Source organism: Crinia signifera, chromosome 2 (genome assembly GCF_055691185.1).
Source record: "Crinia signifera chromosome 2, ASM5569118v1, whole genome shotgun sequence".
In the NCBI taxonomy this organism is placed as follows: Eukaryota; Metazoa; Chordata; class Amphibia; order Anura; family Myobatrachidae; genus Crinia; species Crinia signifera.
The window spans coordinates 184,588,425-184,613,471 of NC_139218.1; the positions used below are offsets into that span (position 1 = coordinate 184,588,425).

Sequence of the window (25,047 nt, forward strand, 5' to 3'; positions counted from 1 at the left end):
TCCTCTTTTCTCTCCTATTTGTTTATGCTTACGTTCGGACTCAGGGGAGCACCACCAACTGTAAAGTGTCTCCTCCAGCCCGGACTATAGACACATACCTTAGTTCAGTGGTAGCCAACCCTAGCCCTCGAGAGCTACCAACAGTGCACATTTTCCAGACAACCTAGCTGCTGCACAGCTGCAATCATTAATCACTGACACATTTTAAAAGATACACAGATGGAGCTAATTAGCTCACTTGTGATTCTGTGAGGAGACCTGCAAAACATGCACTGTTGGTAGCTCTCGAGGACTAGGGTTGGCTACCCCAGCCTTAGTTGGTATCAGGCCACTCAAGCCGAATCCCACCACGGGTAGCAAAGGTCTCACTTGACCTCCCTCACCCTGAGTGGGCAAAACCCAGTGCGGAATCCCAAAAAACCACATCCCTCTTTCCTGATTATTGCAATAATCTTCTAACTGGTCTTCAAAAGAACAGACTCTCGCCACCGCAATCCATTTTAAATGCTGCTGCTAGGCTGATCTTCCTAGCAAGACGCTTATCTTCTGCTGATCCGCTCTGCCAATCACTTCATTGATTGCCTGTATTTTACCCTATTCAATATAAAACACTTCTACTCGCATATAAAGCTATTAACCACACTGCACCAGCTTATATCTCTTTACTTATCACAAAATATCTCCCATCTCGGCCAATCCGCCCTGTTCAAGATCTGTGTCTCTCTTCTACACGGATCACTAACTCCCATTAACTATTACAGGACTTTCATCAGGCTGCTCCCACCCTATGGAAAGCCCTTCCACGCACAATAAGACTCTCTACTAGCCTCCAAACTTTCAAGCGTTCCCTAAAAACTCACCTCTTCAGGCAAGCCTATCATATCACACATATAACCTTCTGGAGAACTTATGTATTATATACTGGACCTGCACCTTGGTGGAACTGCTATGCTATTACTGGTGCCTGTCCTTGTGTTTCCCTATAGATTGTAAGCTTACAGCAGGGCCCTCCTACCTCCAACTCTGTCTGTTGTTACCCAGTTTGTTTTATCACTGTCTACAATTGTAAAGCGCAAAGGAATCTGCTGCGCTATATAAGAAACTGTAAATAAAATAATGAAGCAAGCACTCAAGCATGCATGATCCTACTACACAAAAACGAAGAAAAGCACAGAGTTGCGCAGCAAAGTAGTTACAATGGATGAATGCACACAGAAAGCGTTTATATCAAAACTTTGCTGTTTTTAATAATGGAGTCAATAAAATTTTACTTTTTATAAATGTATTTATTAAAAATACCCCTTTGTATGGTTTCCTTTATTTCTATATAAACAAAGGGGAATTAATGATTCTAGGTCAAATAAGGGGTTAAAATCACAAATATTTTTTTTTTTAATAGACATAGTGCTCATACAAAGAATGAGAAAAAGTGTAAATAGTAATAAAAAATGTCAGAGCCCGCCTTTTGCTGCACTGTATTTGATTATATTTTTCTAGGGAGATTTGCTGGGTCCGTTTGTATATATTGTTGCCATTAATTGGCTTTCAGTCCAGTCTGGTCTCCTTTGATTTGTTTCGAAGAGATTTACACTGGTTATTCTTTTGTTGCCAGTTTGTTTCTATTCATTGGCACATTGCCCAGTGTATTGTCTCCGAGGAAATGTGTGTGTATAGGCTGATTATTTTTATTATTTTGTCTCGGCCTCTCTTAGAGTTATATAACTTTTTCAGGGGGGAATTAGCATAATTGCGTGATATTGTATACACTTCTATATCATGCTTTTAAGCTATATCTCAATGTTTATTCACATACAACAGGCTGTATATTATGTATTATTTAAGTTGCCCTTCTGCGTGCACTTAATCAGTTTTTTTAAACATATACCAATTCACATACAATAGGCTGCCAATCACGTATTATTTACATTGCCCTCCTGCGTACGAATTGTCAGTTTTTTTAACATGTATTAATACATAGATCCCCTGCCTGGAACGGCAGTTGGAGTTCTGTTATAGTTATTTAATTTGAAGCTTGCAGTGGTGGCTATTTAAGTATATATCTGTATTTTGCAGGCTGCAGCATGTATGATTGTGTATAGTTTAGATTATACTGTATTGCGCTTCTAGGCTTTATCTCAGTGTTTTTTCACATACATCCGTTTCTTTTGTTTAGTTTATTTAGGTTTCCACTCTGTAAACAAATGGTCAGTTATTTATGTATACCAATACAGAGATCCCCTGCCTGGACTGGCAGTCGGAGCTCTGCTATAATCTCTTGGTTAAGACCTCACAGTAGTGGCTATTCCTGTGTTGTGTAGGCTGCAGTATGTGTAACTGGATATTGCTGAATTGGTAAGCTGTAGATAGCTTCCCTCAATTGGGCAGGCGATTATGCTATTCCCCTCCTATACACACATTCATTCTAGATCATATTATATGCATTTTGTTTCATAACAGGCAGTTTGAGGACAGGCTGAGAGCTCCGACACGTGTTTCACCTATTAAAGGCTTTTTCCAGACCAACCGATTGCCCTCCTTACGACTGTATTTATTAATTTAGCTCTCCCAATCACGCCGCGCCTTGGCGGTCATGTGCCTCAGTGTGAGCCAATCTGACGCTTCCTGCGTCTATCTCCGTCTGGCGGGATCATCCGCCCCTTCTGGTCACGTGGGAGGCATCTGACGTCATGCATCCGCCACGTGGACTATGCAGGCCAATCAGTGCTGCGTATTGCCAATCCCGGAAGTCTCTAGCTGTTCAGGCTACCCGGGATTCTGTATTCTGAATAACTATTTTATATTTTCATATTTTTAGTATCAATGCTTTATTCCATATCTTAACCTTTATATTTTTTGAGCTTATTTATCTTTTCTTATGACAGTGGAGTCTTACTTTTGTATTTATCTCTGTATTGTAATCTTGATTATTATATATTCCGGGTAACTTCATGCTCGGAATCCGTATAGAAAAAAATCTTATGATGTTTTCTTTATTATTCCACTGTTTTATATGAGTTTACTATAAATCCATTAAAGGATGTTCGTTCATTATATAATTGGTTGTCGTGATTTTATTTATGAAGGTATCTATCTTATGCTTTATACGGCAAAGTAAAACAACAAAGTTTCTATATTAAATCTTTCTGTGTGCATTCATCCAATGTAACTACTTTGCTGCGCAACTCTTTGTGCTTTTCTTCGTGTTTGTGTATAATCATAGTTGCCTTGAATAGCACCCCCGCAAACATAATAATATAGCGGGTAACAGGTCCAAATCATAAGAGACCACATTCAGAGTGTGCAGACATATCCTCACCGTCCTTTCCCCCCCTAACAATGTTCCTACTACACCAAGTTATTGACTCATAGAAGGAGGGGTTGGGGCCCAGGGATTCCTCCTGTAGACTTGTCCTGCCTTCACCTATTTGCTTTTTCTTGTGCTGTGTTGGATGTCACAGCCTACTCAGACGCCCTGATGTATGCCATTAAGGTCTTGGGTGGCATCCTATGGTATGCAACCTTTTACATTCCCTGCTTAACCTCTCCTGAAGTATAATACTTACCAGTCTCCTGTTGTCAGATCTTTCAGCTGCCAATGGTTTGTAACATTGGCTGTCAGTGTCTGCTTGTGAGCTACATATTTCCAGTTACGAGGATTATTAGATCCTTTGTTTACCTTTCTCCATGCTCCGCAAGTTGTGTCTTCTTAGACCTTTGGCTCTCTGACAAGACTGATTTTACTATTCAGCAACTCTTAAGCACTTCGGTAGTATGCCCGGAAATTTTCCAGGCTGAACCGCTCTGCAGGAGTGGGTTCTCCTGGAAAATTTCCGGGCATACTATTGATATGGTTATTATACAAATTTGCCGCCACCATTCGCAGCAGGAGCTGGTGGCAGACCCCGCTCGGGAGTTTGGCTGCCCGATTACCCCCCCCCCCCCCCCGGTCACTGCTGTGAATGGCGGCGGGAGCAGCGGCAGGAGAACCCCGGAAATCCAGGAGACAGGGGAGGGGCTGCCCCTAAGTTCTGTGGTGGGTGTTTCTGGGGCAGGAAAAACCTACCACTCAAGGGGTTAAGCCCAATACACACTAGTCAAGAATTTAAAAGATATTGCTCAGAAGGGCCGGGACATCACACACCCGCAACACACCTGGGCGTGCCTGCGTTTATTCAGTCACACCTGCAGTTTTCCTGGCACTCCCATTAACCAGTCGGTTACCACCCCCATACATCGGCTTCCGGTCTATCACCTTGCGATCGGCTAGCAAACGAAAAAAAGTAGCAGGACTTAAATCGCTGGAAGGCGTCGCACACCCGCATTGCCACACATACACAGTCTATTGATAACCAGCCACCGTGTGAATTCACGCATCAGCGATCAGCTTTGAATTAGGCCCCATATTGCAATATAAAACCATTAGTAAGACCAGGACAGAGGTAGCTAATATTAATCCTCAGATACTGTGATTGTAGACATTAAAGGAAGAGCTTTCCCAGTCTCACCAAATGCTATTCAGATACAAAAAAGGAGGCAGGCTTTACGATTTGAAGTTAAAATAATAGTGCATTCTTTAATCATATGCTCAAGGGAACACATGAAAGAGCGCAATTCTAATATTTTAGGCAAATAAGAAACAGCGAACATAAAAAACAGTATTTAAAAAACCTGAGAATTAACAGTTTGTGCAAAATCTGTACTGTCTATAGCGGAATCCATGAAACACTTGTGTGCACTTCTCCAATAAAAATTCTGCAGGATGTCAATCTATGTGTGAATATAGAATATAAATAAACGTTTTTCCTCATCAACATCTCTCTCAAAAGTCACTGTTTTGTCTCAGATATTATTTGATTTCTCCGATACTTCATAGAGCTGCTCTTTTGTCGCCGCAATAAAGTGTCCCCCATGTCCTCCTCTCGTGGCTGATCATATACTGTAGAGATTAAATACATAGGTTTCTTCTGACCTAGGCAGAACGTTGACAACTTCTCCCCATGATACCTGTAAAAGGACATAAGCAGCCATTACTAATCCTAACCAATGCAAAAATCCTAATCAATCCAATCTCACTTGACTTTTATGTTTTAAGACTTACCCTAAGCCACGCCTGCATTTTGGGTTTTGGCCTTCATTCTCCAAGGCCTCTGGCATTCCTGCACCACTGGCACCAAGCCCAGTTCCCTCAGTCCAGCCCTGACTCTCCATTACCTTACGTCCAACTCCCTGGCAAGAGAATTATACATTATGGATGCAGTCTGTATTCTCCAATAGGAGGCCACTAACATACACAACACCGCTCACAATCAGTGCATTAAAGCAAGAGCTTTTGTCACCAAAGCCATCTATACATCACTTACTAGCCTTGTTAGGCATTTTCACTCCTCAGACCATTTGATAGTAACATTGTGAAACTCGTACAACAGTTCCCCCATTGTATAACTGATAACAGTTATTAAACTTAAAATAAGTGTTCTATAGAAAAAGGAGAAAAGTAACCAGAAAGGATTCAATTATAGTTACGATAACTCCGTTTCTTCTGAGCTTCTCCATGTAACCCATTACTGTGGGTTATTCCCTCTCTCTCCAGGTTTAGACAGGTAGACTTGTAACTCCTCCCACCTTGGGTATATCTCTGCCTCCTCCCCTTCCTCTCCAGTCTTTTGAGTGTCTCTAATATTAATACCACAGACAGGGAGGGAAACTGTAGGCTGCCATGGAGAAGCTCAGAAGAAACAGCTTTATCGTAAGTATAATTAAATCCTTTCTTCCTCGCTCTCCATGGCAGCCATTACTCTGGGATGTACCAAAGCATGAAAACAGGGAGGGACTTAAATAAAAGATGATGGATGATGCTTGATATATATATTGAATAATCACAAAACAGCATGTTGCAGCACCACCTTCCCTAAGTGGGTAGGAGATACGTTTACATTGTTGTGTTTCGCAAATGTATGAATGGAGTTCCATGTGGCAGCGGCACAGATGTCCTTTGCTGAGAGTCTCGCTCTATTCGCCCATGATGTACATATGGCCCTGGTAGAGTGTGCCCTCAGCTCCTTTGGAATTTCCAAACCTCCTTTATACACGAATGCTATCACTTCCGTAATCCAGCAAGCCATAGTGACCTTGGAGGCTGCTCACCCTTTCTTGCCCCTGAATGTAGCACAAATAATTGTTTGGTCTTACGGATCTCTTCTGACCTTTTCAGGTACAATGAAATCGCCCTTGGCATATCGAGCATAGGCATTCTCTTTTCTTCCTCTGTTTTTTGGGTCCAGAAAAAAGGCTGGGAGAATGATCTCTTGATTTATATTGACATTGGAAACAACCTTAGGGAGGAATTTGGGATTCGTTCTTAATAATACTCTGTCATGAAGAATATTGAGGTAGGGTTGCTCTGCCCAAAGAGCCTGTAATTCACTGACCCTACGGGCAGACGTGACCGCTGTGAGGAAGACCACTTTCCATGTTACTAACTTCATATGCGCCTTTTCCAAAGGTTCAAATGGTGAAGTCATCATGGCATTAAGAATTAGGTTCAGATCCCATGGGGCTATGGGTTCTTTAATTCTAGGACGCTGTCTCTTCAGTGCCTGGCCAAACTTCTTGATAAGAGGATCGTCGGACAATCTCACGTCCAGTAAAACAGATAAGGCTGAGATCTGCGCTCTCAAAGTTGACGCTGCCAGACCCTTAGAGAAGCCTTCATATAGAAACTGTAATACACACGGAACACTGAAACGTATATTTACTGGGTATGATTTAGCCCACTCAATAAATTTGCTCCATGGTCTATAGTAGATTCTCGACGATGCATCTTTCCTTGCCTTCAAAAGGAATTGTGCCACTGTTGTGATAAACCCTTTGTACTAACATCGTCCGTTCAACAACCATGCCGTCAAACTTAGGGTCTTGATGTCTGGGTGTAGCATTGGCCCTTGCTGAAGGAGATTGGGAATGATAGGTAGTCTCCAATGGTGTCCGATTGCCATTCTTAATACTGTTGGAAACCAACTTCATTTTGGCCAGAAAGGGAGGACAACAATCACTGTGGCTCATTCTTCCCTGATCTTCTTCAGTACTCGTGCGATCATTGGGAACGGCGGGAACACATATCCGAGACTGAATCTCCACTTCTGGACAAACACATCCACACCTTCTGTCCCTAATACTTGTCTTCTTGACATGAAGTGATTCACTTTCCTGTTGTGACTCGTCGCCATCAGATCCATCTGTGGATACCCAAACCTTTTCGTGATCTCTAGGAAAACTTCCTGATTCAGTTCCCATTCGCCCGGTACAATTTGTTTTCTGCTTAGAAAATCTGCCAGCTTGTTGTCCTTCCCTGGGACGTGTAATGCTGATATTGAGCTTAGATTTGCTTCTGCCCATGGTATAATACTGGAAATCTCTTCCCACAACCTTACGTTTCTCGTCCCCCCTTGTCGATTGACGTAAGCCACAACCGTCATGTTGTCCGATCTTATTCTCACATGGGTGCCTTTGATGTAATTTTGAAAGTGCTCTAGTGCTCTTGCCACTGCTCTCATTTCCCTCTGATTTGATGACATAACTCGCTCCTGCTGTGACCACAGCCCCTGACAATTTGTGTCCTGTAAATGAGCTCCCCATCCTGACGCGCTTGCATCCATGGTTATTATTTGATACTGACTCTGGCTTAGGGATGTATGCCTTCGCTTTAACTGTGGATCCAACCACCAGTCTAGGGATCTTCTGGACCTTAAGCTTAGTCTTACTTTGTACTCCAGCTCTGTTGATCTTCTTGTGAGGGGCAACATCTCTCTTTGAAGGATTCTCATATGCCACCTTGAACATGGGATGACTCCTATAGTTGATGACATCATACCTAATATTCGGAGAATTTGTCTCAGAGATATTGTCTTCTGTGACTGTACCGATAGAGCAAGATCTTGAATTCTTCCGCACCGGTCTTCCGATAAATACACTGCGTGATCTATAGTATCTATTATCACACCTAGAACCTGATTTTTTTGTACAGGTTCCAGTTGGCTCTTTTTGTTTATTACCCAACCGTGATCCTTTAATATTGTCATTGTGATTTGTAAGGCTCGTCTTACTTCTTCCGCAGATCAATAAATCATCCTGGTAGGACCATATTGCTATTCCCTGCAATCTTATGAACGCAATTAAACTTGTCAGTATTTTTGTCAAAACTCTTGGGGAAGTTGATAACCCGAAGGGAAGGCACTTGAATTGCAGATGCTGATTTATAACCTTCAGTCTGAGGAATCTTCGATCTCTCATGGCAATTGGCACGTGGAAATAAGCATCTTTTAGGTCTACTGAACACATAAAGTCCATCTGATTTATGCCTAGAAGAATGACTTGCTGAGTGTCCATGTGAAACTTTTTTACTTGGATGTTCAAATTTAGTTCCCTTAGATCTAGAATTGCTTGATAGGCTCCCGAGGCCTTTTTTACCAGGAACAACTTGGAATAGAAACCTCTTTCCCTTTGCCTGGCAGGTACTGGTTCTACAGCTCCTGATTTCAGCATTTCTTGAATTATCTGGTCTAACGCTAATAACTCTTCTGTTGTTGTGGGTGTCCTGGATTTTACAAATCTTCTTCTTGTTGGTTTTCTTTGGAATTCTAAACTGTATCCCTGAGTGAGGATTGACAGAACCCATATGTCTTGGATAGATTCCTTCCATTTGTCTACAAACTTGCTCAACCTTCCTCCTACTGGGATCTCTTTCTCTGTACAGTAATTGTCAGAATCTTCTGTATCCTCTTCTCGCCGACTGGCGAAATGACTTCCTTGTGGTTCCTGAATTAAACCTTCCGTATTGTCTCCCTGGCCTATAACTCCTGGCTTCTTTAAGGTGTTGCCTGGGTGATTGACCACTAAATCTTTGTTTTTTGTCTTGTGGTAATTTTGCTGATTTTCCACCAGACATTCTGTGTATTATGGAGTCAAGCTTGCTACCAAATAACAGCTCACCTTCATAAGGCAAAGATATAAGACGATTCTTCGAGTTAGAGTCTGCTGATCAGCTACGCAATCAGACGGCACGTCTCGCTGCTACGCCAGCTGCCATGGCTTTAGCAGAGTATTCGGCAACATCTAATGATGCTTCACATAGAAACTCTATGGCCTTCATCATAACATTCAAATTCTTTATCAGGTACTGTCGTGAAATTTTCTCTTCTATGTGGGTCGCCATATTGGTACCCCAAACTCTCAGAGCTCTCGAGGTTGAGGCCATGGCTACCCCGGCTTTTAATGCTACTGTGGACGTGTTATGTACTTTCTTAAAAGGCTGTACACATGTACAGATTTTCTGTCTGATCTATCTGGTGGGAACAAAAACCTGGAAATGAATGGGAGCATATGACAATCAAACTTTCCACCCAAATGCAGGAAAACAGAAAACAAATATATGCTTTGATAAATTTGTTATATCAGAATGATTTAATCAATTTGTCTGACTGATCACTGTCTGTTTTCAAGTGTTTGGGAACAATTTTTTGATTGTCAGTTGCTCCCATACATTTCCAGGTTTTTGTTCCCACCAGATAGATCAGACAGAAAATCTGTATGTGTGTACGCACCTTAAGTGCCATTTCAACTTTTTTGTCCATACTATCTCTAAGGTTGGCGCCGTCTTCCAATAATATGGTGGTCTTTGAAACAACCTCAGAGACAGCAGCATCAACTTTTGGCACCTTACAGTATTTCTCGAATAGTTCATCCTTAAAAGGAAACATCCTCTCTATTCTCTTGAAATTACTTAATTTCTTATCCATTGATCAATCATCAAATCCTTAAGCACATTATGCACAGGAAAACTTCTATTCTTAGCCACTCTATCTTCAAATAAGGAATCAGGTGTCTCATCTTCCTTTTCCTTATAGTCCATAGCTATATATATATATATATATATATATATATATATATATATATATATATATATATATATATATATATATATATATATATATATATATATATATATATACATACATACATATACACACACACTTAAAGTAAATTCTCAACCAAATCAAGATTAAATGATCTTTCTTTCTCAGTAATTTCACCTGACTCTGGTTCTGAGGTGTCTGTGTCATCTGCATTAACTACAGGTGAGTCAGATCCTGCATCACAATCCAGACTAGTTTGGGATCTGGTTCTCTTCGCTCCCTGCACATCCCTTAATTCCTCCTTGGTAACCAAAGAGTCTTTCATCCACTGCATTCATTGAGTTAGATCCACAGGCTGTGTCTTTGCAGGTTGTCTACAGTCCTTGCACTGGTTAATGCCCTTCTCCACAGGGAAATCCTTATAGCATGACATGCAGTTATTAGGGATGTTCTTGGTTTTAGCTTTATTTTTAGTAGGAACTTTAGACACACTATAATAAGCAGAAAAAAGCCTGTCACTAACTATTTCTACCAAGTGCAAGTAATAGTAGCACCTCTATGAGGGCTTACCTCTCCACGGCAGATTCTGGCTTGGGGGGAGCAGCATTGGCTTCTGGATCCATCCTGAATAACAGCAGCGTTGTACTCAAAACGAGTAATCACTAGCCATAATGAAGCCTTTTTTATACCTAGCGCCTGCACATGCGCAGTGCGCGCTTCCGGACGCCAAGTACTCACTTCCGTCAGTACGCAGAAGCACTTCTAACAGACAACTGCTTCCGGCCATCAGTATCCCCTTCAGTAGACTGACGTTCGCGTCACTTCCGCTGCGCCCGGAACTCGCGTCTCTCAGCCCCGGCATTCTGCCCGCATGTCAGGCTCCATATGTACCCCACCGGTCACGGGTAAGCAGAGGGACATGAGCTGCCGCTTTCTAAGGAGGACTCAGTGCAGGACGCTGCCTGATGAGAGCCTCATCTCCCCCGGGCGCCACCCAGATCAGCTCAGCCACGCAGGACTGAATTACTGCATAGCCTGAGGTAAGCCCTAGAACAAACCTAACATACATAACAAACCTATACTACCTAGCCTAACTTAGAGACAGGAAAAAAGACTGGAGAGGAAGGGAAGGAGGCAGAGATATACCCAAGGTGGGAGGAGTTACAAGTCTACCTGTCTAAACCTGGAGAGAGAGGGAATAACCTAGAGTAATGGCTGCCATGGAGAGCGAGGAAGAAATATATTTAAATGTTTGGTACTTGTGTATTATCACGGCGCCCAGTACGCTATTTTCTTAGTGGGCTATTCTGCATAGTAAAATCGCATCGCATAGAATGGAACATTTTCGTTGCATGCGATCTCACTAAATAATTTATTCACTGCACCCTGTACAATGTTCAAATCGCACACCATAACAACACTAAAAACGCATGCGATTTTATGTGTGTTGCGATTTTACACAGAACACCCTGTGTATATGCATAGGTGACAGAACACCCTGTGTATATGGAATGCTAAATACCTTTTCATACACCCACTATCCATGCTATCCCGAAGCGTGGCAAGCTCCGCGAGGGGACGAGTTACGCGTCCTCCCGACCTTTTCATACCCCCACTATCCACGTCGGCGTGGAGTTGATATTATGTAGTGTAGCGAGCGCAGCGAGGGGACACAGAATACATGAAAAGTAATCCGTGTGCGCTTGCCACACTATATAAAATCAACTCTACGCCGACGTGAATAGTGGGGGGTATGAAAAGGTCGGTAGGACGGTAATCACAATAAATAATTACAATGATAGGAATCAATTAAGAATAGCAACAATAATGAATAAAAACTAGTATTTACAAGAACAACAACATTAATGATGAAATGAATGAGCCAAGAAAGATAATTAAACAGTCAATCTGCCTTTGGGAGCAGCATCAGGGAGGGAAAAGTAAAAGTCATGGGTTTTAGGGGGGGCAAGGTGCTAGAATGGACACAACATTACTACAAAATTTCATGTACAGACTGTCAACTTGTGAAAGGCCAACATTCCGCATGGACTGGCAGCTGAGGGTTAGGCTACTGCAGGGGAATGTTAGTGGTATTTATTATAACATCAGGTATTACTACTTAATATGCAAACGTCATAATTCATTTGACGACATGGTGATAATATAAAATGTAGAACGATCTACTAACCTTTGTGTATCGTTCAAAACAACCAAGTCCATGTTGTTCCTCTGCTGTATCATGTCCATCTCGTCTCCTTGTTTCTAGTCGCATCTTCAAATAGTCTTTAGCATCTTTATCTCCAGCACCAGGCTCATAATAACCACTCATATCCACATCCCAATCGTCAGCAGTCTGTTCATCAAAATCTGGGAGAGGATGAAAAAAATAATGTTGTAGAAAAGTCTGAGAATAAGTGACTGGAAATCTTCTTAGGGTGGACGTTTATGCAAGGCTGTATGTAGCTATAGCCAGCAGTTAGTTTAGCCTGTGTACTTACCTCCTTCCTGTTCTTTCCACATCTGTGCATCTGTGTAGAACACCAAACCAGAGCCACCCTTTTCCCACTTTAGTTCAATCTTTTCCTCATACAAACGTTCTTTACAGCGTTCTTGCTCTGTAATGTCTTCATGTAAAGCCTCATGTCTCTCCCACTCTTCACACGTGTCATTATCCTAAATAAAAGTAAATATTCACATTGCATGTTAAAATTAATTTCTCGCTCTGTCATTAGATTTGTATGTACTAGTAGACTAGCATAGGTGAAAAAAGCAACTGCTGTCTAGAACACCCATATTTTTACAGAGGACAGCTGAAACAAGGCATACTGCAGTCAGTCAAAAGATCTTTACTAGATCACTATACATTACAGAACTCTGGTGTAGGGATATGAATGGACTTCGGTTACCAGCTCCAAGAGCAGAAGCTATCCCTCTGCATCAGGCGAACACTTTAGTCAGAAAGTTGTCCCAATGAGAGGGCTTACAAAAATATACTTTTTGAACCAATTCAGTGGTTCTAAACCTCAGGCCTGAAGTTTTCGCAACTAGTGGAAACAAGTGTGGTCATGAAGGAAACCACAACAGAGTAATCCAGCTGTTTATTATTAAACAATATTCCACAAAAGCATTATCAGCCAGTTGTACTTGTGGACTGGAAACGAGAACCCCTGTTCTAGTTGAAGAGCACTGAAAATAAATTTTTGCCCCTATACTGTCCTTGTCTTTTTGTTTTTTTCTAAGCAGGGGTGGCCATACTGAATCAAATATGGCTTGTCAGATCTATCCAATTGCCAGAACTACAGTGTAGGCTATTGTAAGACCAAGTATAAAACAGAATTAGAAGAATCTTCCCCACAACCCTGTGGGTAACTTCTGCCAAAGTGATATTAAGCTTAGTTTGAAACCTGCCCGTAATGATTATGTAGGAACAAAATCACAGAAATTGACAGCTATGACATAGTAATGATGTATATTAAAAAAAAATACCATTTCACAAATGTGTAGTAAACAATGGAAACAAGAGTGTGTAATACTAAACTATGGTTAGATGTAAATGTAAAGGTCTTCGTGATAACCCCGCCCATTACTTACATCCTCAGAATTAGAATGCTCCACAGTGTCAGTCTCCTCTTTGAGCACATTTAATCCGATGCTTTCATCTTCCGTTATCTCATGTCCTGCTGCAGTATACACACCCTCCTCTGTTCTAGAAGTCTCTGTTCCTTCATATACAAAAGGGACCCTTCCATAATGTCTCCCTGAACGGCGAAACTGCAGGCCCAATCGAGTTATGAGCCTGGGTGGAAGTCGGCATGAGCGTATTAGCTGCAGGAAGACACTCACAGGCGTGCCAACATTTCCTTGAGGCATGAGTGCTGGAGGGTTAAGCTCAGACATTTTGAGTAACTCTGCTGAGGTTACCTGGTTCTCTTCATCTGTGACAGGAAATCTGACTTGCAATAACTCACGACGTGTCTTATAGGGAAAGTCCTGCAGATCTGTTAAAGAGAAGAAAATTAAGTACTTAATTCACCCCAAAACTATATGTGACTTTTAGAGGAAAGACATTTATTGTTATCCCTATTTTTATATTATCCACCAGTGCTGCTGTAAAACAGTCAGTCACATTAAAAGCAGATAGTGGTGAAAAAGACTGTTTAAATAACCTACAAAACATCCATGTGAAAAACATAAAATATATTTTCACCTCAATTCAGTCTGAGTTATGTAAATTGTCACATTTTCATCACTATATGCATTTACTCTGGTAGAGCAGCTTCACACTTTCATAAATTCTAACTTTACGTCCAAATTGTAAGTTATGGGATAGTTTATTATACAAACCAAAAAAAAATCCACTAGTTTGTTGTATTTGGAATTTACTCCTCATTTGGATTCATGAAATGTTCCCAGGAGAAATAATTTACTGGTGAGTGATAAACTAGGGATTTTCTTTAGCTGGATTGATTCTCAGCCCAACCATCTCTTTAAGTGATAAACTACAATACTGATACTGTCAAGGTTCAGGGCTAAACAGGACTTAGTCAAATATAGAAAGGCTGTTTCCAAATTCAGAACCCTCAGAGCTACCACTGCACCGCCAGCGGTTTGCATTACCACCGTACCATGTCTGATTCTGGTCCTCTGCATTTCTCTTCTCCAGCTGCGGTCCAGACTGTCCGGGAGGCTTGGACAGCAGCATGGACTGCCTGGGAGGGTCCAAGGAGTACACTTTGTTAGCTGAGAGACTGCGCACTACTTGTTTTGCCACTGCCTGTTTTACACGTACCACTGTCTGTGTTCTCTCCGGCGGCAAAGACAACACATACAGAGGACCTGGACCGCAGATATGCTCTGACTGTAATGCAAATGACCAATGGTGCACTAGTAACTCCAACGCTAGTATGCCCCATATTCTGAACTTGAACCCAAAACATGCATAAGTTTCAACAATGAAAATATTGGTTCAAGTAGTGATCGTAAATACGTGTCAAAGTGTATATTTTACCCTAAATTACAGACTTGAGACTCAGTTTTACAAAATGAGTGGGTCCTGGGGATGTGTCCTACTACATTGGCTACTGTACCCGGCAGGAGCTGTTGGGTTTGCATAGCACCGGTGGACATAAACTTTAACTCTTTCTTCTGTCCCACTTAAAGGTACATAGAAACTGGGCAACTATGCCCATCGTGTGTGGACAGCAATGATGCCAATCATTGCTGCGGGGAAAGCCGATCAGTGCATACACACTGAGAATCTTTCCCCCTGCCCGGCGCCGATGGAGGAGGGAGGACGGCGTTGCATAGCATAGAGTTCAAGAGTGGTGTGCAGTCATTAGATCTACGGTGTCTAGGTCGACAGTCAAAAGGTCGACATGGTCAAAATGTGTTTTTAATTTTTTTTTTTGGGGGGGACGGGGGGGGGGGGGGGGGGGGGGGGGACACACAGACATGTTAACCCTACCATCCACTCCGCCATGGCGGGAGAATATAATAGTGTTTCCAGAGCATGGAAAGTCGTGGTACCAGTTTGGTGTCCATACTGACCTTTGTTGACATGGACACCAAAAAACATGAAAAACTCACGTCAACCTTTTGACTGTTGACCAATAGTGGTCGACCTTTTCAGTCTAGACCTAGACATTGTAGATCTAATGGGGCAGATGTATTGGGTACTCTTTACCTAGAAGGGCGCCCATCGAATGCACTAAAAAATCGGGTGCGATGCGACCGACGCGATTTCCCATAGGGAACAATGTTAAATGTCTCAATTGACCCGATTTTCCTGTTCAATGCCTCAATTGACCCGATTTTTCCATTGGAAACAATGTTAAATGGCCCACAGAGGCCAAATAGGCACCCTGAAGTGTGAAATGGCCCCCACAATTGTTAACGCCACCCCACGATCAACGTGAACCCAAAGCGTGGCGAGCCCGCGAGGGGCGGCGGTACGCGTCCTACGACCTTTTCATACCCCCACTATCCACGTCGGCGTGGAGTTGAGAATAGAATAGTGTGGCGAGCGCAGCGAGGCGAGGGGACGCGGATACCTGTGAAGCCCGCGAAGGGACACGTTTAGCTGTGAAGGTATCCGCGTCCCCTCACCACACTATTCTATTCTCAACTCCACGCCGACGTGGATAGTGGGGGTATGAAAAGGTCGTAGGACGCGTAATGCTGCGCTCGCCACGCTTCAGGTTCACGTTGATCGTGGGGTGGCGTTAACAATTGTGGGGGCCATTTCACACTTCAGGGTGGCTATTTGGCCTCTGTGGGCCATTTAACATTGTTTCCTATGGAAAAATCGGGTCAATTGAGGCATTGAACAGGAAAATCGGGTCAATTGAGACATTTAACATTGTTCCCTATGGGAAATCGCGGGCATCGCCTCGCACCCGATTTTTTAGTGCATTCAATGCCCGCGATTTTTTTACCTGCGATGCCCACGATCAAAATAGTGGGCGCCGTGCTAGGTACCGATGTATTAAGCCTTAACAAGAGATAAATGCAACGGTGATAAGGTGAGATAAACGTCCAGCCAATCAGCTCCTTACTGACTTTTTTCGAACACAGGGGCAGATGTATTAAGCCTGGTGAAGAGATAAATTGGAAGGAGATAACGCACCAGCCAATCAGATCCCAACTGTCATATTTCAAACACAGCTGATTGGCTGGTGCGTTAACTCTTCCAAGTTATCTCCACTTTATCTCCAGTTTATCTCTTCTCCAGGCTTAATACATCTGCCCCACAGCCTGCTGTAACATGGCAGTTGACAGGTGATTGACTGGACATTTATCTCTCCTTATCACACTTGCATTTATCTCTTGTTAAGGCTTAATACATCTGCCCCAATATGCCATAACCGTTCAAAACATGGGACCCCCAGTTTAGCATAAATAAACTGCTCAAAACATCTTTAACTTCTTTAGACCATTAATGCTTCAGCTTCAGCCGGATTACTATTTCCAAAAAATGAGCTACATTTATAGTCTTCTGGGTCAGTTATGCTACAGCAGGGTGTCTCATACTATGAAATTAGAGCCCAAATATATTCTATACGGCCAGCCATACATAGCTACATGGTAACGTAAACGTCCAAACGGTGTATACAGGGAACATAACGACTAGACCATACCTCTACCAGGAGGGTCTCGGATCATGTGGATAAGGCATCTCCCGGGTAGCTGGCTCCCAGTAGCGTCCAGCCATGGCTTGCCATGGTACATACGCCGGAAGCTCTGGGCTCTCTCTGGCCGAACGCTCACGGGACAGCAGAACGTGCCGTATCCGGCAGCCGCTAAACCTCTGCGCTCCGGACGGTGCCGGTAGTGGAAGCACACAAACCCGCCGCTTTCCGTGAACTGACTGAAATAATGACGCAGCTGAGCTGACCGAAACCTGCGCGGTATCCCGCACACAACCAGGCGCACCGGAGCCTGGTACGGCTCCTCCATTCTTCCGGAATTAGACTAGTAGTAAATAAATGGCTATAGTGGTCACGTGATGGTCCGCCATCTTGGTTGAGTCGTTACTATACTGCCATGTTAGATGTGGAAGACTTTTGCTGGCAACCATTTTAGTGGGAGGGCAGGGTAACCGGTCTGTTAATCCGCCATCTTGGAGAAGCGCTGTACGTTACCGTAGAGCGCTGTATAAATATGGGTTGTTATATCTGGACCCAGTGCATGATGGTAAAAGTAAACAAAAAAACAAGTGAATCTAGCCGCAACCATATAAAGGACGAGGGGGTGATAGAACTAGACGCCGGGGTTAGTGGTTCTCTTTCACCAGCCGTAATACATTCAGAATGTTTAAAAACAAACAGCAGCAACAACGTAGCAGCCAGCGGCCGTTACTAGGAAAAATTATATCAACCGAATAAAACCATGGCCCTGAATGTGGGTAAGAATAAGAACCGCACTTCCGCCCTAATTTCCTTTAACAAACTGGAAGTGGATAAAAAAATCATTAACCCGGGGGTAAACAGCTGCCCTTCACTGCCGGCCAATCCAGTGCGGTGTGAGACCATAGAGAGGGGGCTCACTTGATTTTGCACTCTAATTCCAGAGCGCCTTCAGTGTCAGTTAGGTTGTCATGGCAATGAGATCAGTGTAGTCTTACAGCTGCAGCCATTGGGTGGTAATCGCCGTCAGGGGCGGAGTCTCTGCAGACTCGGAAGCTGTGTGGCGTGCGCAGGACTGACAGACACAGCAGGATGGCGGCCGCTGGAGTTACCGTGGACGATGAGCGCTTTGATGCCATGTTGCTGGCTATGGCTCAGCAGCACGAGGGTGGCGTGCAGGAGGTGAGCGGCTAGGGTGGGGTTCTCTACCTCTGATACCTCAGCTACACTGCTGTTAGCGCCCATTCATTACCGGCGCCCTTACTCTGCCACATAGGTCCACATGTACAGGCTGCTACGCACGGAATGGGCATGTTACAGCTGGCAGTGCCATTTGTAAGGCACTACATCATCAAAAAAGAAAGTTTTAAACGTAATATGCATGTAACAGGATTGTGCTACTAAATTAAAAAAACGGTCACTAAAGCCTAAAGTAAAGTAACAAAGCTGTATATAAGTTTCCGGTACTTGTTTCCTAGCACGGCGCCCGTCGCAGGTGATCGCATACCTTAAGTTAAGGTATGCGATGGACGCAACTGACGCAATTTCAGGGCTATTTTTAGCCTTTTCCCCGACAATTAATAAATTGCGTCCATCGCATGCCTTAAGTTAATGCTGTGTACACACGGTGCAATATGATTGTTAGCGATATATCCCCAGGAATCATATTGCTCAGTGTCTCCTTTTCATCAGCGATGAAAAGGAGACACTGCTACGGGGCGGAGGGGGAGCGCAGCAGACGCTGCTGCTGTCACTTTGATGGGAGGAGGGAGGGAGCAGCGGCACTGGGCTGAGTAGATCAACGCTGAACTCCCCGGCGCTGACCTCCCGGCACAGCGATCACCGGGGAAAGCCGCTGGTCGCAGGAGCATGCTCCTGCGACCAGCGACCATTAGGCAGTGCACACGGGAGCGCGCAGCTGGTGATTTATCGCCAGCTGCGCTCCCAATCACTGGCAATATGGTCACTCAGCGACCATATTCCCAGCGATTTTACATGAAATTGCACCCGTGTGTACACACCTTAAGGCATGCGATGCGACCGGTGCGATTTTACATAGGGAACAATGTTAAATGGGCCAATGGACCCGATTTTTTTTTTTTTTTTTTTTTTTTTTTTATTGTATACCCACCCTTATGGTTTTTTTACATGAGAAATGCCCCCCCCCCCTCCCTCCCCATTGTTAACGCCGCCCCACGATGAACGGCAACCCGAAGCGTGGCGAGCGCAGCGGTACGCGTCCTCCAACCTTTTCATACCCCCACTATCCACTCCGGCGTGGAGTTGATTTTATATAGTGTGGCGAGCGCACGAGTAATACCTGTGAAGTTATGCGCGTCCTCTTGCGGGGCTCGGTGGCTCGCTGCGCTTGCCACACTATATATAATCAACTCCACGCCGACGTGGATAGTGGGGGTATGAAAAGGTCGGAGGACGCGTACCGCCGCCCCTCGCAGGCTCGCTGGGTCCAATGTAAAAAATCGGGTCTCAGGGACCATTTCACATTGATTCCAGTGTAAAAATCGCGTCCATCAATGACGACTGAGACCCCTACATATATATGTATGTCATTACTGGTTATAATGCAGGGCACTTGTGGCGCTGGGAGAGGCATGGCGTCAGACTAGTTTGTCCACTGCGGCCTCAGCATATAGACCATGGAATGCTTGCAGTGACGGACGCAGCGTAACCGGTGTATCTGGGTAATCTTTATTAACATACACATTACAGAGCTTGTTATATATTTTATTCATATTGTATTGATTTATATAGCACACGGATTATATCACCCCATCAGCATTTATAACATGTAAACCTGCATAGTATGTAGCCACTGGCAACTTGTAACTCTTACTTTATTATTCATTTCTGCTTTCTGTTTTTGTTGTTTTGTTTGTAATTTGTAAAAAAAACTCAATAAAAATCATTGAATTTAAAAAAAAAAAAAAAATCGCGTCCATCGCATGCGATGCGATCGACGCGATTTCGGGGGTCCCGATGGACACAATTTTTATCGCTGGCGCCATGCTAGGAAACAAGTACCAAGTTTCCTAATGTAGATTCTGGCAATTGTTTAGAGGTTTTTGCACATGTTCATAACCGTAATCTATGATTTGTTCCTTTTCAGCTAATAAGCACATTCTTCAGTTTCCTGAGGCGAAAAACGGACTTCTTTGTAGGTGGTGAAAGTGGAGCAGCTGAAAAGGTAAAGAGTACAAGTTGTTTATATGGGTTACTTATGGCATCCTATGCAGGATGCTAGCGGTCATAATTCCTACCCCGGCATCCCAATAGTAAAAGTCTGGACAGGGGCTCCAACAGCACTCTAACCCTCTACCCTACATCCCTAACTCTCCTCGCTTCTGCCTAACCCCTGCCACCCAAACTTAACCCCTGCCACCCAAACTTAACCCCCTCTCCCCTGCAGCCTAAACCTAACCTCCTTCATGCAGCCTCACCCTAAAGTTTCCCTCCTAGTCCAATTTGGCCCGATTTCCACCGTTTCTGCCCAAATCGGGTGTGTTTGACTCCCCCCTGCACGGTACTGTGCGCATCGGACATGAGCCAGAGGTTGGATTTGCTGCCTGTCCAACCTCCGACTCAGCCCCCCTTTTAGCGGAGGGAAATGTGATCACATGCGATACATCACATGTGAAAGGACAGTCCCAGGCAGCTCAGGGGGGTCTGATAACCATAGACTGCTGCGATACACAGTAGTAGTGTATGGTCACCTTTTAAGGGGTATACACACATTGCAGTGTACTTCCTTTTCCATCCTGATTCGATCCCGATTGAATTGCATGGCATCGTGTACACATTAGATTTAGACTAATCTTGCCTGCACAGTCTATCTTTCTAGTCAATATAAACTAAATTGAGCGTACATCGAATGCGTTTGATTTTGCTTAAATATGCTAAATTCAATAGAAAAATAGACAAAATCAAACTCTGTGTACCCATATAGATGCCTAAATCTACCCCTTCCACGGCCACCCACTAGCTAGCCCCACATAATTACTGCCTGGGATCCAAGCCGTGAGAATTCTGATCTATTTGGAAATCTGGTGGGGGTCATGGGAAGGCAGTCAGAATGGGGGCATCGGTATACTGAATGCTTGCATCCTGACCTTTGGAATGCTAACTACATCCTGTTTATACATGAGACAGAGAAGCATAGAATTTAATAGATAAACACCACTTGACCCATCTAGTCAGACCCTTTTTTAACCATAAGATGGTTGAGACCCAAGTGCGTTATGTTGCATTTTTTGGGCATTAAACTATAGTTGCTATACTACTGGCCATTCTTCTAGTCTACCTAGATCATCTATCATTTGTTTTACCCCTCCCGACGTGCCTACCCTGTTGCATACTTTTTGTCATCTGCAGAAAGGCTGCATTGTCACTAATACTGCTTTCAGACCGCAAATACAGGTTTGCCCCAGGACTGTTAAAAGGTTCAGTCCTGGTGCGACCCTGCATGTGCAGTCTGTTCAGATCGCCTCATATGGGGACGGGGGAGGAGGCAGCACTTAACGCTGGCGCTGCTCCAAGCGCTGCCTCCTCCATAGTGTGAACGGGAAACTGGTTGCTCAACCCGATTAACCCGTTCACACTTCACAGCAACGAACCAATAAGAACTCTTCTTCTTACCCGAATCGAATTGCCGTGTAACCAGTAACCCCTTTCACATCGCAGGAATTACCGGGTCAAACTGGCATGAACCCAGTAATTTTGTTCAATGTGAAAGGGGTATTATAAAGGTATTAAAAGAACAGGTCCAAGTAAAGTTCTCAGGGGTATTCCACTGGTAACATTTCCATCCTGTAAATACACTTAATTTACTACTACTTTCTCTTTTCTATCCTGCAACCAAGATCTTATCCAATCCTAAAATGTGAGCTGGGTTCTAAAGCTTTACTAAAGTCTAAAATTCCCTACTACTGGTATAAGGCTCATTGGTCGGTATATTGCTCTTCCTTGTTTCCACTTCACAGTGGGACTACATTTGCTTTTTTTTCCCCCAAGTCCTCTGGAATTACTCCTGTAACTAGTGACTGGTTTAATAATTCTGTTAATGGTGCTTTCAGCACCCCTTTGAGCTCTTTTAGTAGATACAACCAATCAGGGTCCAGTGATTTATCCACATTGAATGTTGAGAGTTTTGTTAGGACCTTCTCCTATCTAAAAGTACTTGTTTCTACCTTGTTTTTCTGTATATACCTCCAAATTAACTGTGGCCTTTACCCCTCTCTTTCAGTAGTGAATTGCCAGATGGTGTGTCTATGGCCTATTAATCCTAATCTCTCATTATAACACCTTTTTAGCCAAACAGAAGTATCTGATGTGATGAGTTCTATCTTTCCCTCTTTGTACTGGCAATACTTCTGAAAAACAATCCAATTTTTTTTCATATAAGTTGCGTTAGATACCTAAGCTGCTTAACACTGGTAATAAAGTTCCACCAAACTTCAAATCCAACCAGAAAATAAAAAGATAACTTGTGTCTTCAGTGCTTGAAGATTGCCAAGAGTTTTGAAATTACTTACACTCTGATTGAAAAACTGTACAATATGTCCTTAGAAGATGTTTTCTTATAAGGAACTTTCTCACATATAAACAGCAGCCATAGGCCACTTAAGAAAAAACTATTTAGCGATAATTGTAAAAAGGTAGATAAAAATAGGTAGTGCAACACCACCTTGTATGTCAGGGAAAAATGTATTCATACATTGCACTCACAATTTTTCAAACATATAAAGCTTATCACCAGCCGGTGATAAGAAAGGGTCTGCTACAGGGAGTCTCGCCACACTACTCCTCATAGGCAAATGCAGGAGGGGTTTATGGTTGCCTGGAATCCTTTCTCCTCTTGGCAAGTGCCTTAAATTGTGACAACATTAGCTGGTATATAATATGATCAACAGAGCTGCCACCACATCATGCAGTGTAAGCAGAGCCAAATTTCCCGTGAGGCACGTGCCTAGGGGCGGCACATGTTTGGGGGCGGCACTCGGATGCTTGTGATAGTACGGTCAGCCTGAAATGTACCAATAACTGCAGATTATCCACTGTACTGTACCATATTCCATCTTAAATAGAGTGTAAATGGATAGGACATGCAGATACTGTCCCTGTAACTGTCCTACTTAGTAAATATGCATACAGAATAACAAATAAAAATGTCACCGTGATACAATTAGGTGGCGGGGAGGGGGACATTATTGTTGTGCCTAGGGGCGCCCTCACCCGTAAATCCACCCGAGTGTAAGGGACAGAGCAGAGCTGCTGCACATGCCCAGTGGTAGGTGCTTCTTCTATCACATATATGGTATGTGTGGATCTGAGCCCTAAAACATTGCAATGAACCAGAGAGTATCTGCCAAGAGGAAGAGACAGAAGCCTTACCATGAAGTAGGAGATTTAGAGCTTAGAAAGTGCAGTACTGTTTCTATTATGTTTGTGTATTTCTTTATTTTATGTTTAACCTTTACCTGACCACTTATCTTATTTAAATGTTTCAAAGAGCCTATACTAAAGACAATCTGTACTGTTAAATATCAATACTGTATTCCATACAGTATCCAGTGTATAAAAAGACAAATTTTCAGGGCAGCTGCTCCCCCAGACTCCCGTACTTACTCCAGTGGAGATTTTGGATTACATTTGGAAACCCCCCTCAAAAAATCCTGCGTTTGCCACTGCTCTGTTCAGGCTCCGAAACCTCAGAGAGGGGAAGCACATAGAATTCTCTGCAGTCTAAAGGCCCCCATACACTAGCCGATTTTGGTCAGATTTAGGCCAGATCAGTCGGATCTGGCCTAAATCGGACCAAAATCGGCTAGTTTTGATGTCCCCTCAGATCCGATGCGCGGTCCCGTGCGCATCGGATCTGCGTCGGGTGGTCAGAACTGCTGCAAGTCCGACCACCCGACTTGGGACCTAGTGGGGCGGTGCGGCGGTGGAGGGAGCAGGGGGGGCTGGGGACGCTGCGAGGGACACAGGCGGCATAGAGCCGGGCGGGGGGAGCCGGGAGCTGTCAGCACTGAATAAAAAAAAATGAATGAATGAAAAAAAAAGCCTACTGCATACAATGAATGGGCGGCCTGTGATTGGCTGAGCGCTCTCTCAGCCAGTCAGCAATTGGCTGAGAGAGCGTTCAGCCAATCACAGGCTGCCCATTCATTGTATACAGTAGGCTTTTTTTTCTAGCACTGACAGCTCCCGGCTCTATGCCGCCTGTGTCCCCGCAGCGTCCCCAGCCCCCCTGCTCCCCACCAGCAGCCCCCCCCCCGCTCCCTGGGTTTTTTACATGTGATAAATCGAGACGATTTAATCGTGCCAATCTAATCAAGCTCCCCCGGGGAGCAGCCGGGGAAGCTCAGGGGGAAGTCGGGGGCGACTTGTCCTAAGCCCTAGTGCCTTTAAAGATGAAGCATCAATAGTGTTCTCCTGCCACGAGTGCACCAGTGCATTTCGGACCTCAGGGTCCTTCATCAGAAGTATATGCTTACTGTAACTCTTTCAATACTTCTGAAAAACTAACTTTCCAGTTACTATTTATTTATTATCAGTTTCTTATATAGCGCACACATATTCCACAGCGCTTTACAGAGAATAGTTGTGCATTCACATCAGTCCCGGCCCCAGTGGAGCTTACAATCTATATTCCCTACCACATGTACACGCACACACAGACATTCTAGGGTTAATTTGTTGGGAGCCAATTAGCCTACCAGTATATTTTTGGATTGTGGGAGGAAACCGGAGTACCCGGAGGAAACCCACGCAAGTACGGGGAGAATATACAAACTCCGCACAGTTAGAGCCATGGCGGGAATAGAACCCATGACCTCAGTGCTGTGAGGTAGTAATGCTAACCACTACACCATCCGTACTGCCCCAGTTACTAGCCAGATCATTTGCCAAGGGCATCTTAAGAGAAGTGGAGGCCTGTGTGCAGCCGCAGGACTCTGGAGGGTACGTATTATCAAAATGGGTGCAGTGTGCAC

At 43.8% G+C, this 25,047-nt stretch overlaps 2 protein-coding genes across 2 annotated transcripts in view; one reads left to right on the plus strand and one right to left on the minus strand.

Moving 5' to 3' along the window:
* Window positions 1–4,546: 4,546 nt before the first annotated feature.
* GPATCH3 (G-patch domain containing 3) lies at window positions 4,547–17,884 on the minus strand. The gene is made up of 6 exons (XM_083173309.1): window positions 17,048–17,884; window positions 13,503–13,909; window positions 12,410–12,584; window positions 12,100–12,278; window positions 5,099–5,226; window positions 4,547–5,004 (listed from the first exon to the last, which is right to left on the minus strand). Exons 1-6 carry the CDS (start codon window positions 17,364–17,366, stop codon window positions 4,827–4,829), a joined length of 1,386 nt encoding a protein of 461 aa, XP_083029435.1. The 5' UTR covers window positions 17,367–17,884; the 3' UTR covers window positions 4,547–4,826.
* A 138-nt stretch (window positions 17,885–18,022) lies between these two features.
* Window positions 18,023–25,047, plus strand: part of NUDC (nuclear distribution C, dynein complex regulator) — a 32,018-nt gene continuing 24,993 nt past the window's right edge. The window contains exons 1-2 of the mRNA XM_083173310.1: window positions 18,023–18,217; window positions 20,163–20,240. Coding sequence (XP_083029436.1) covers window positions 18,128–18,217; window positions 20,163–20,240 — 168 coding nt within the window. The 5' untranslated portion in view covers window positions 18,023–18,127. The remainder of the gene's footprint in view (window positions 18,218–20,162; window positions 20,241–25,047) is intronic.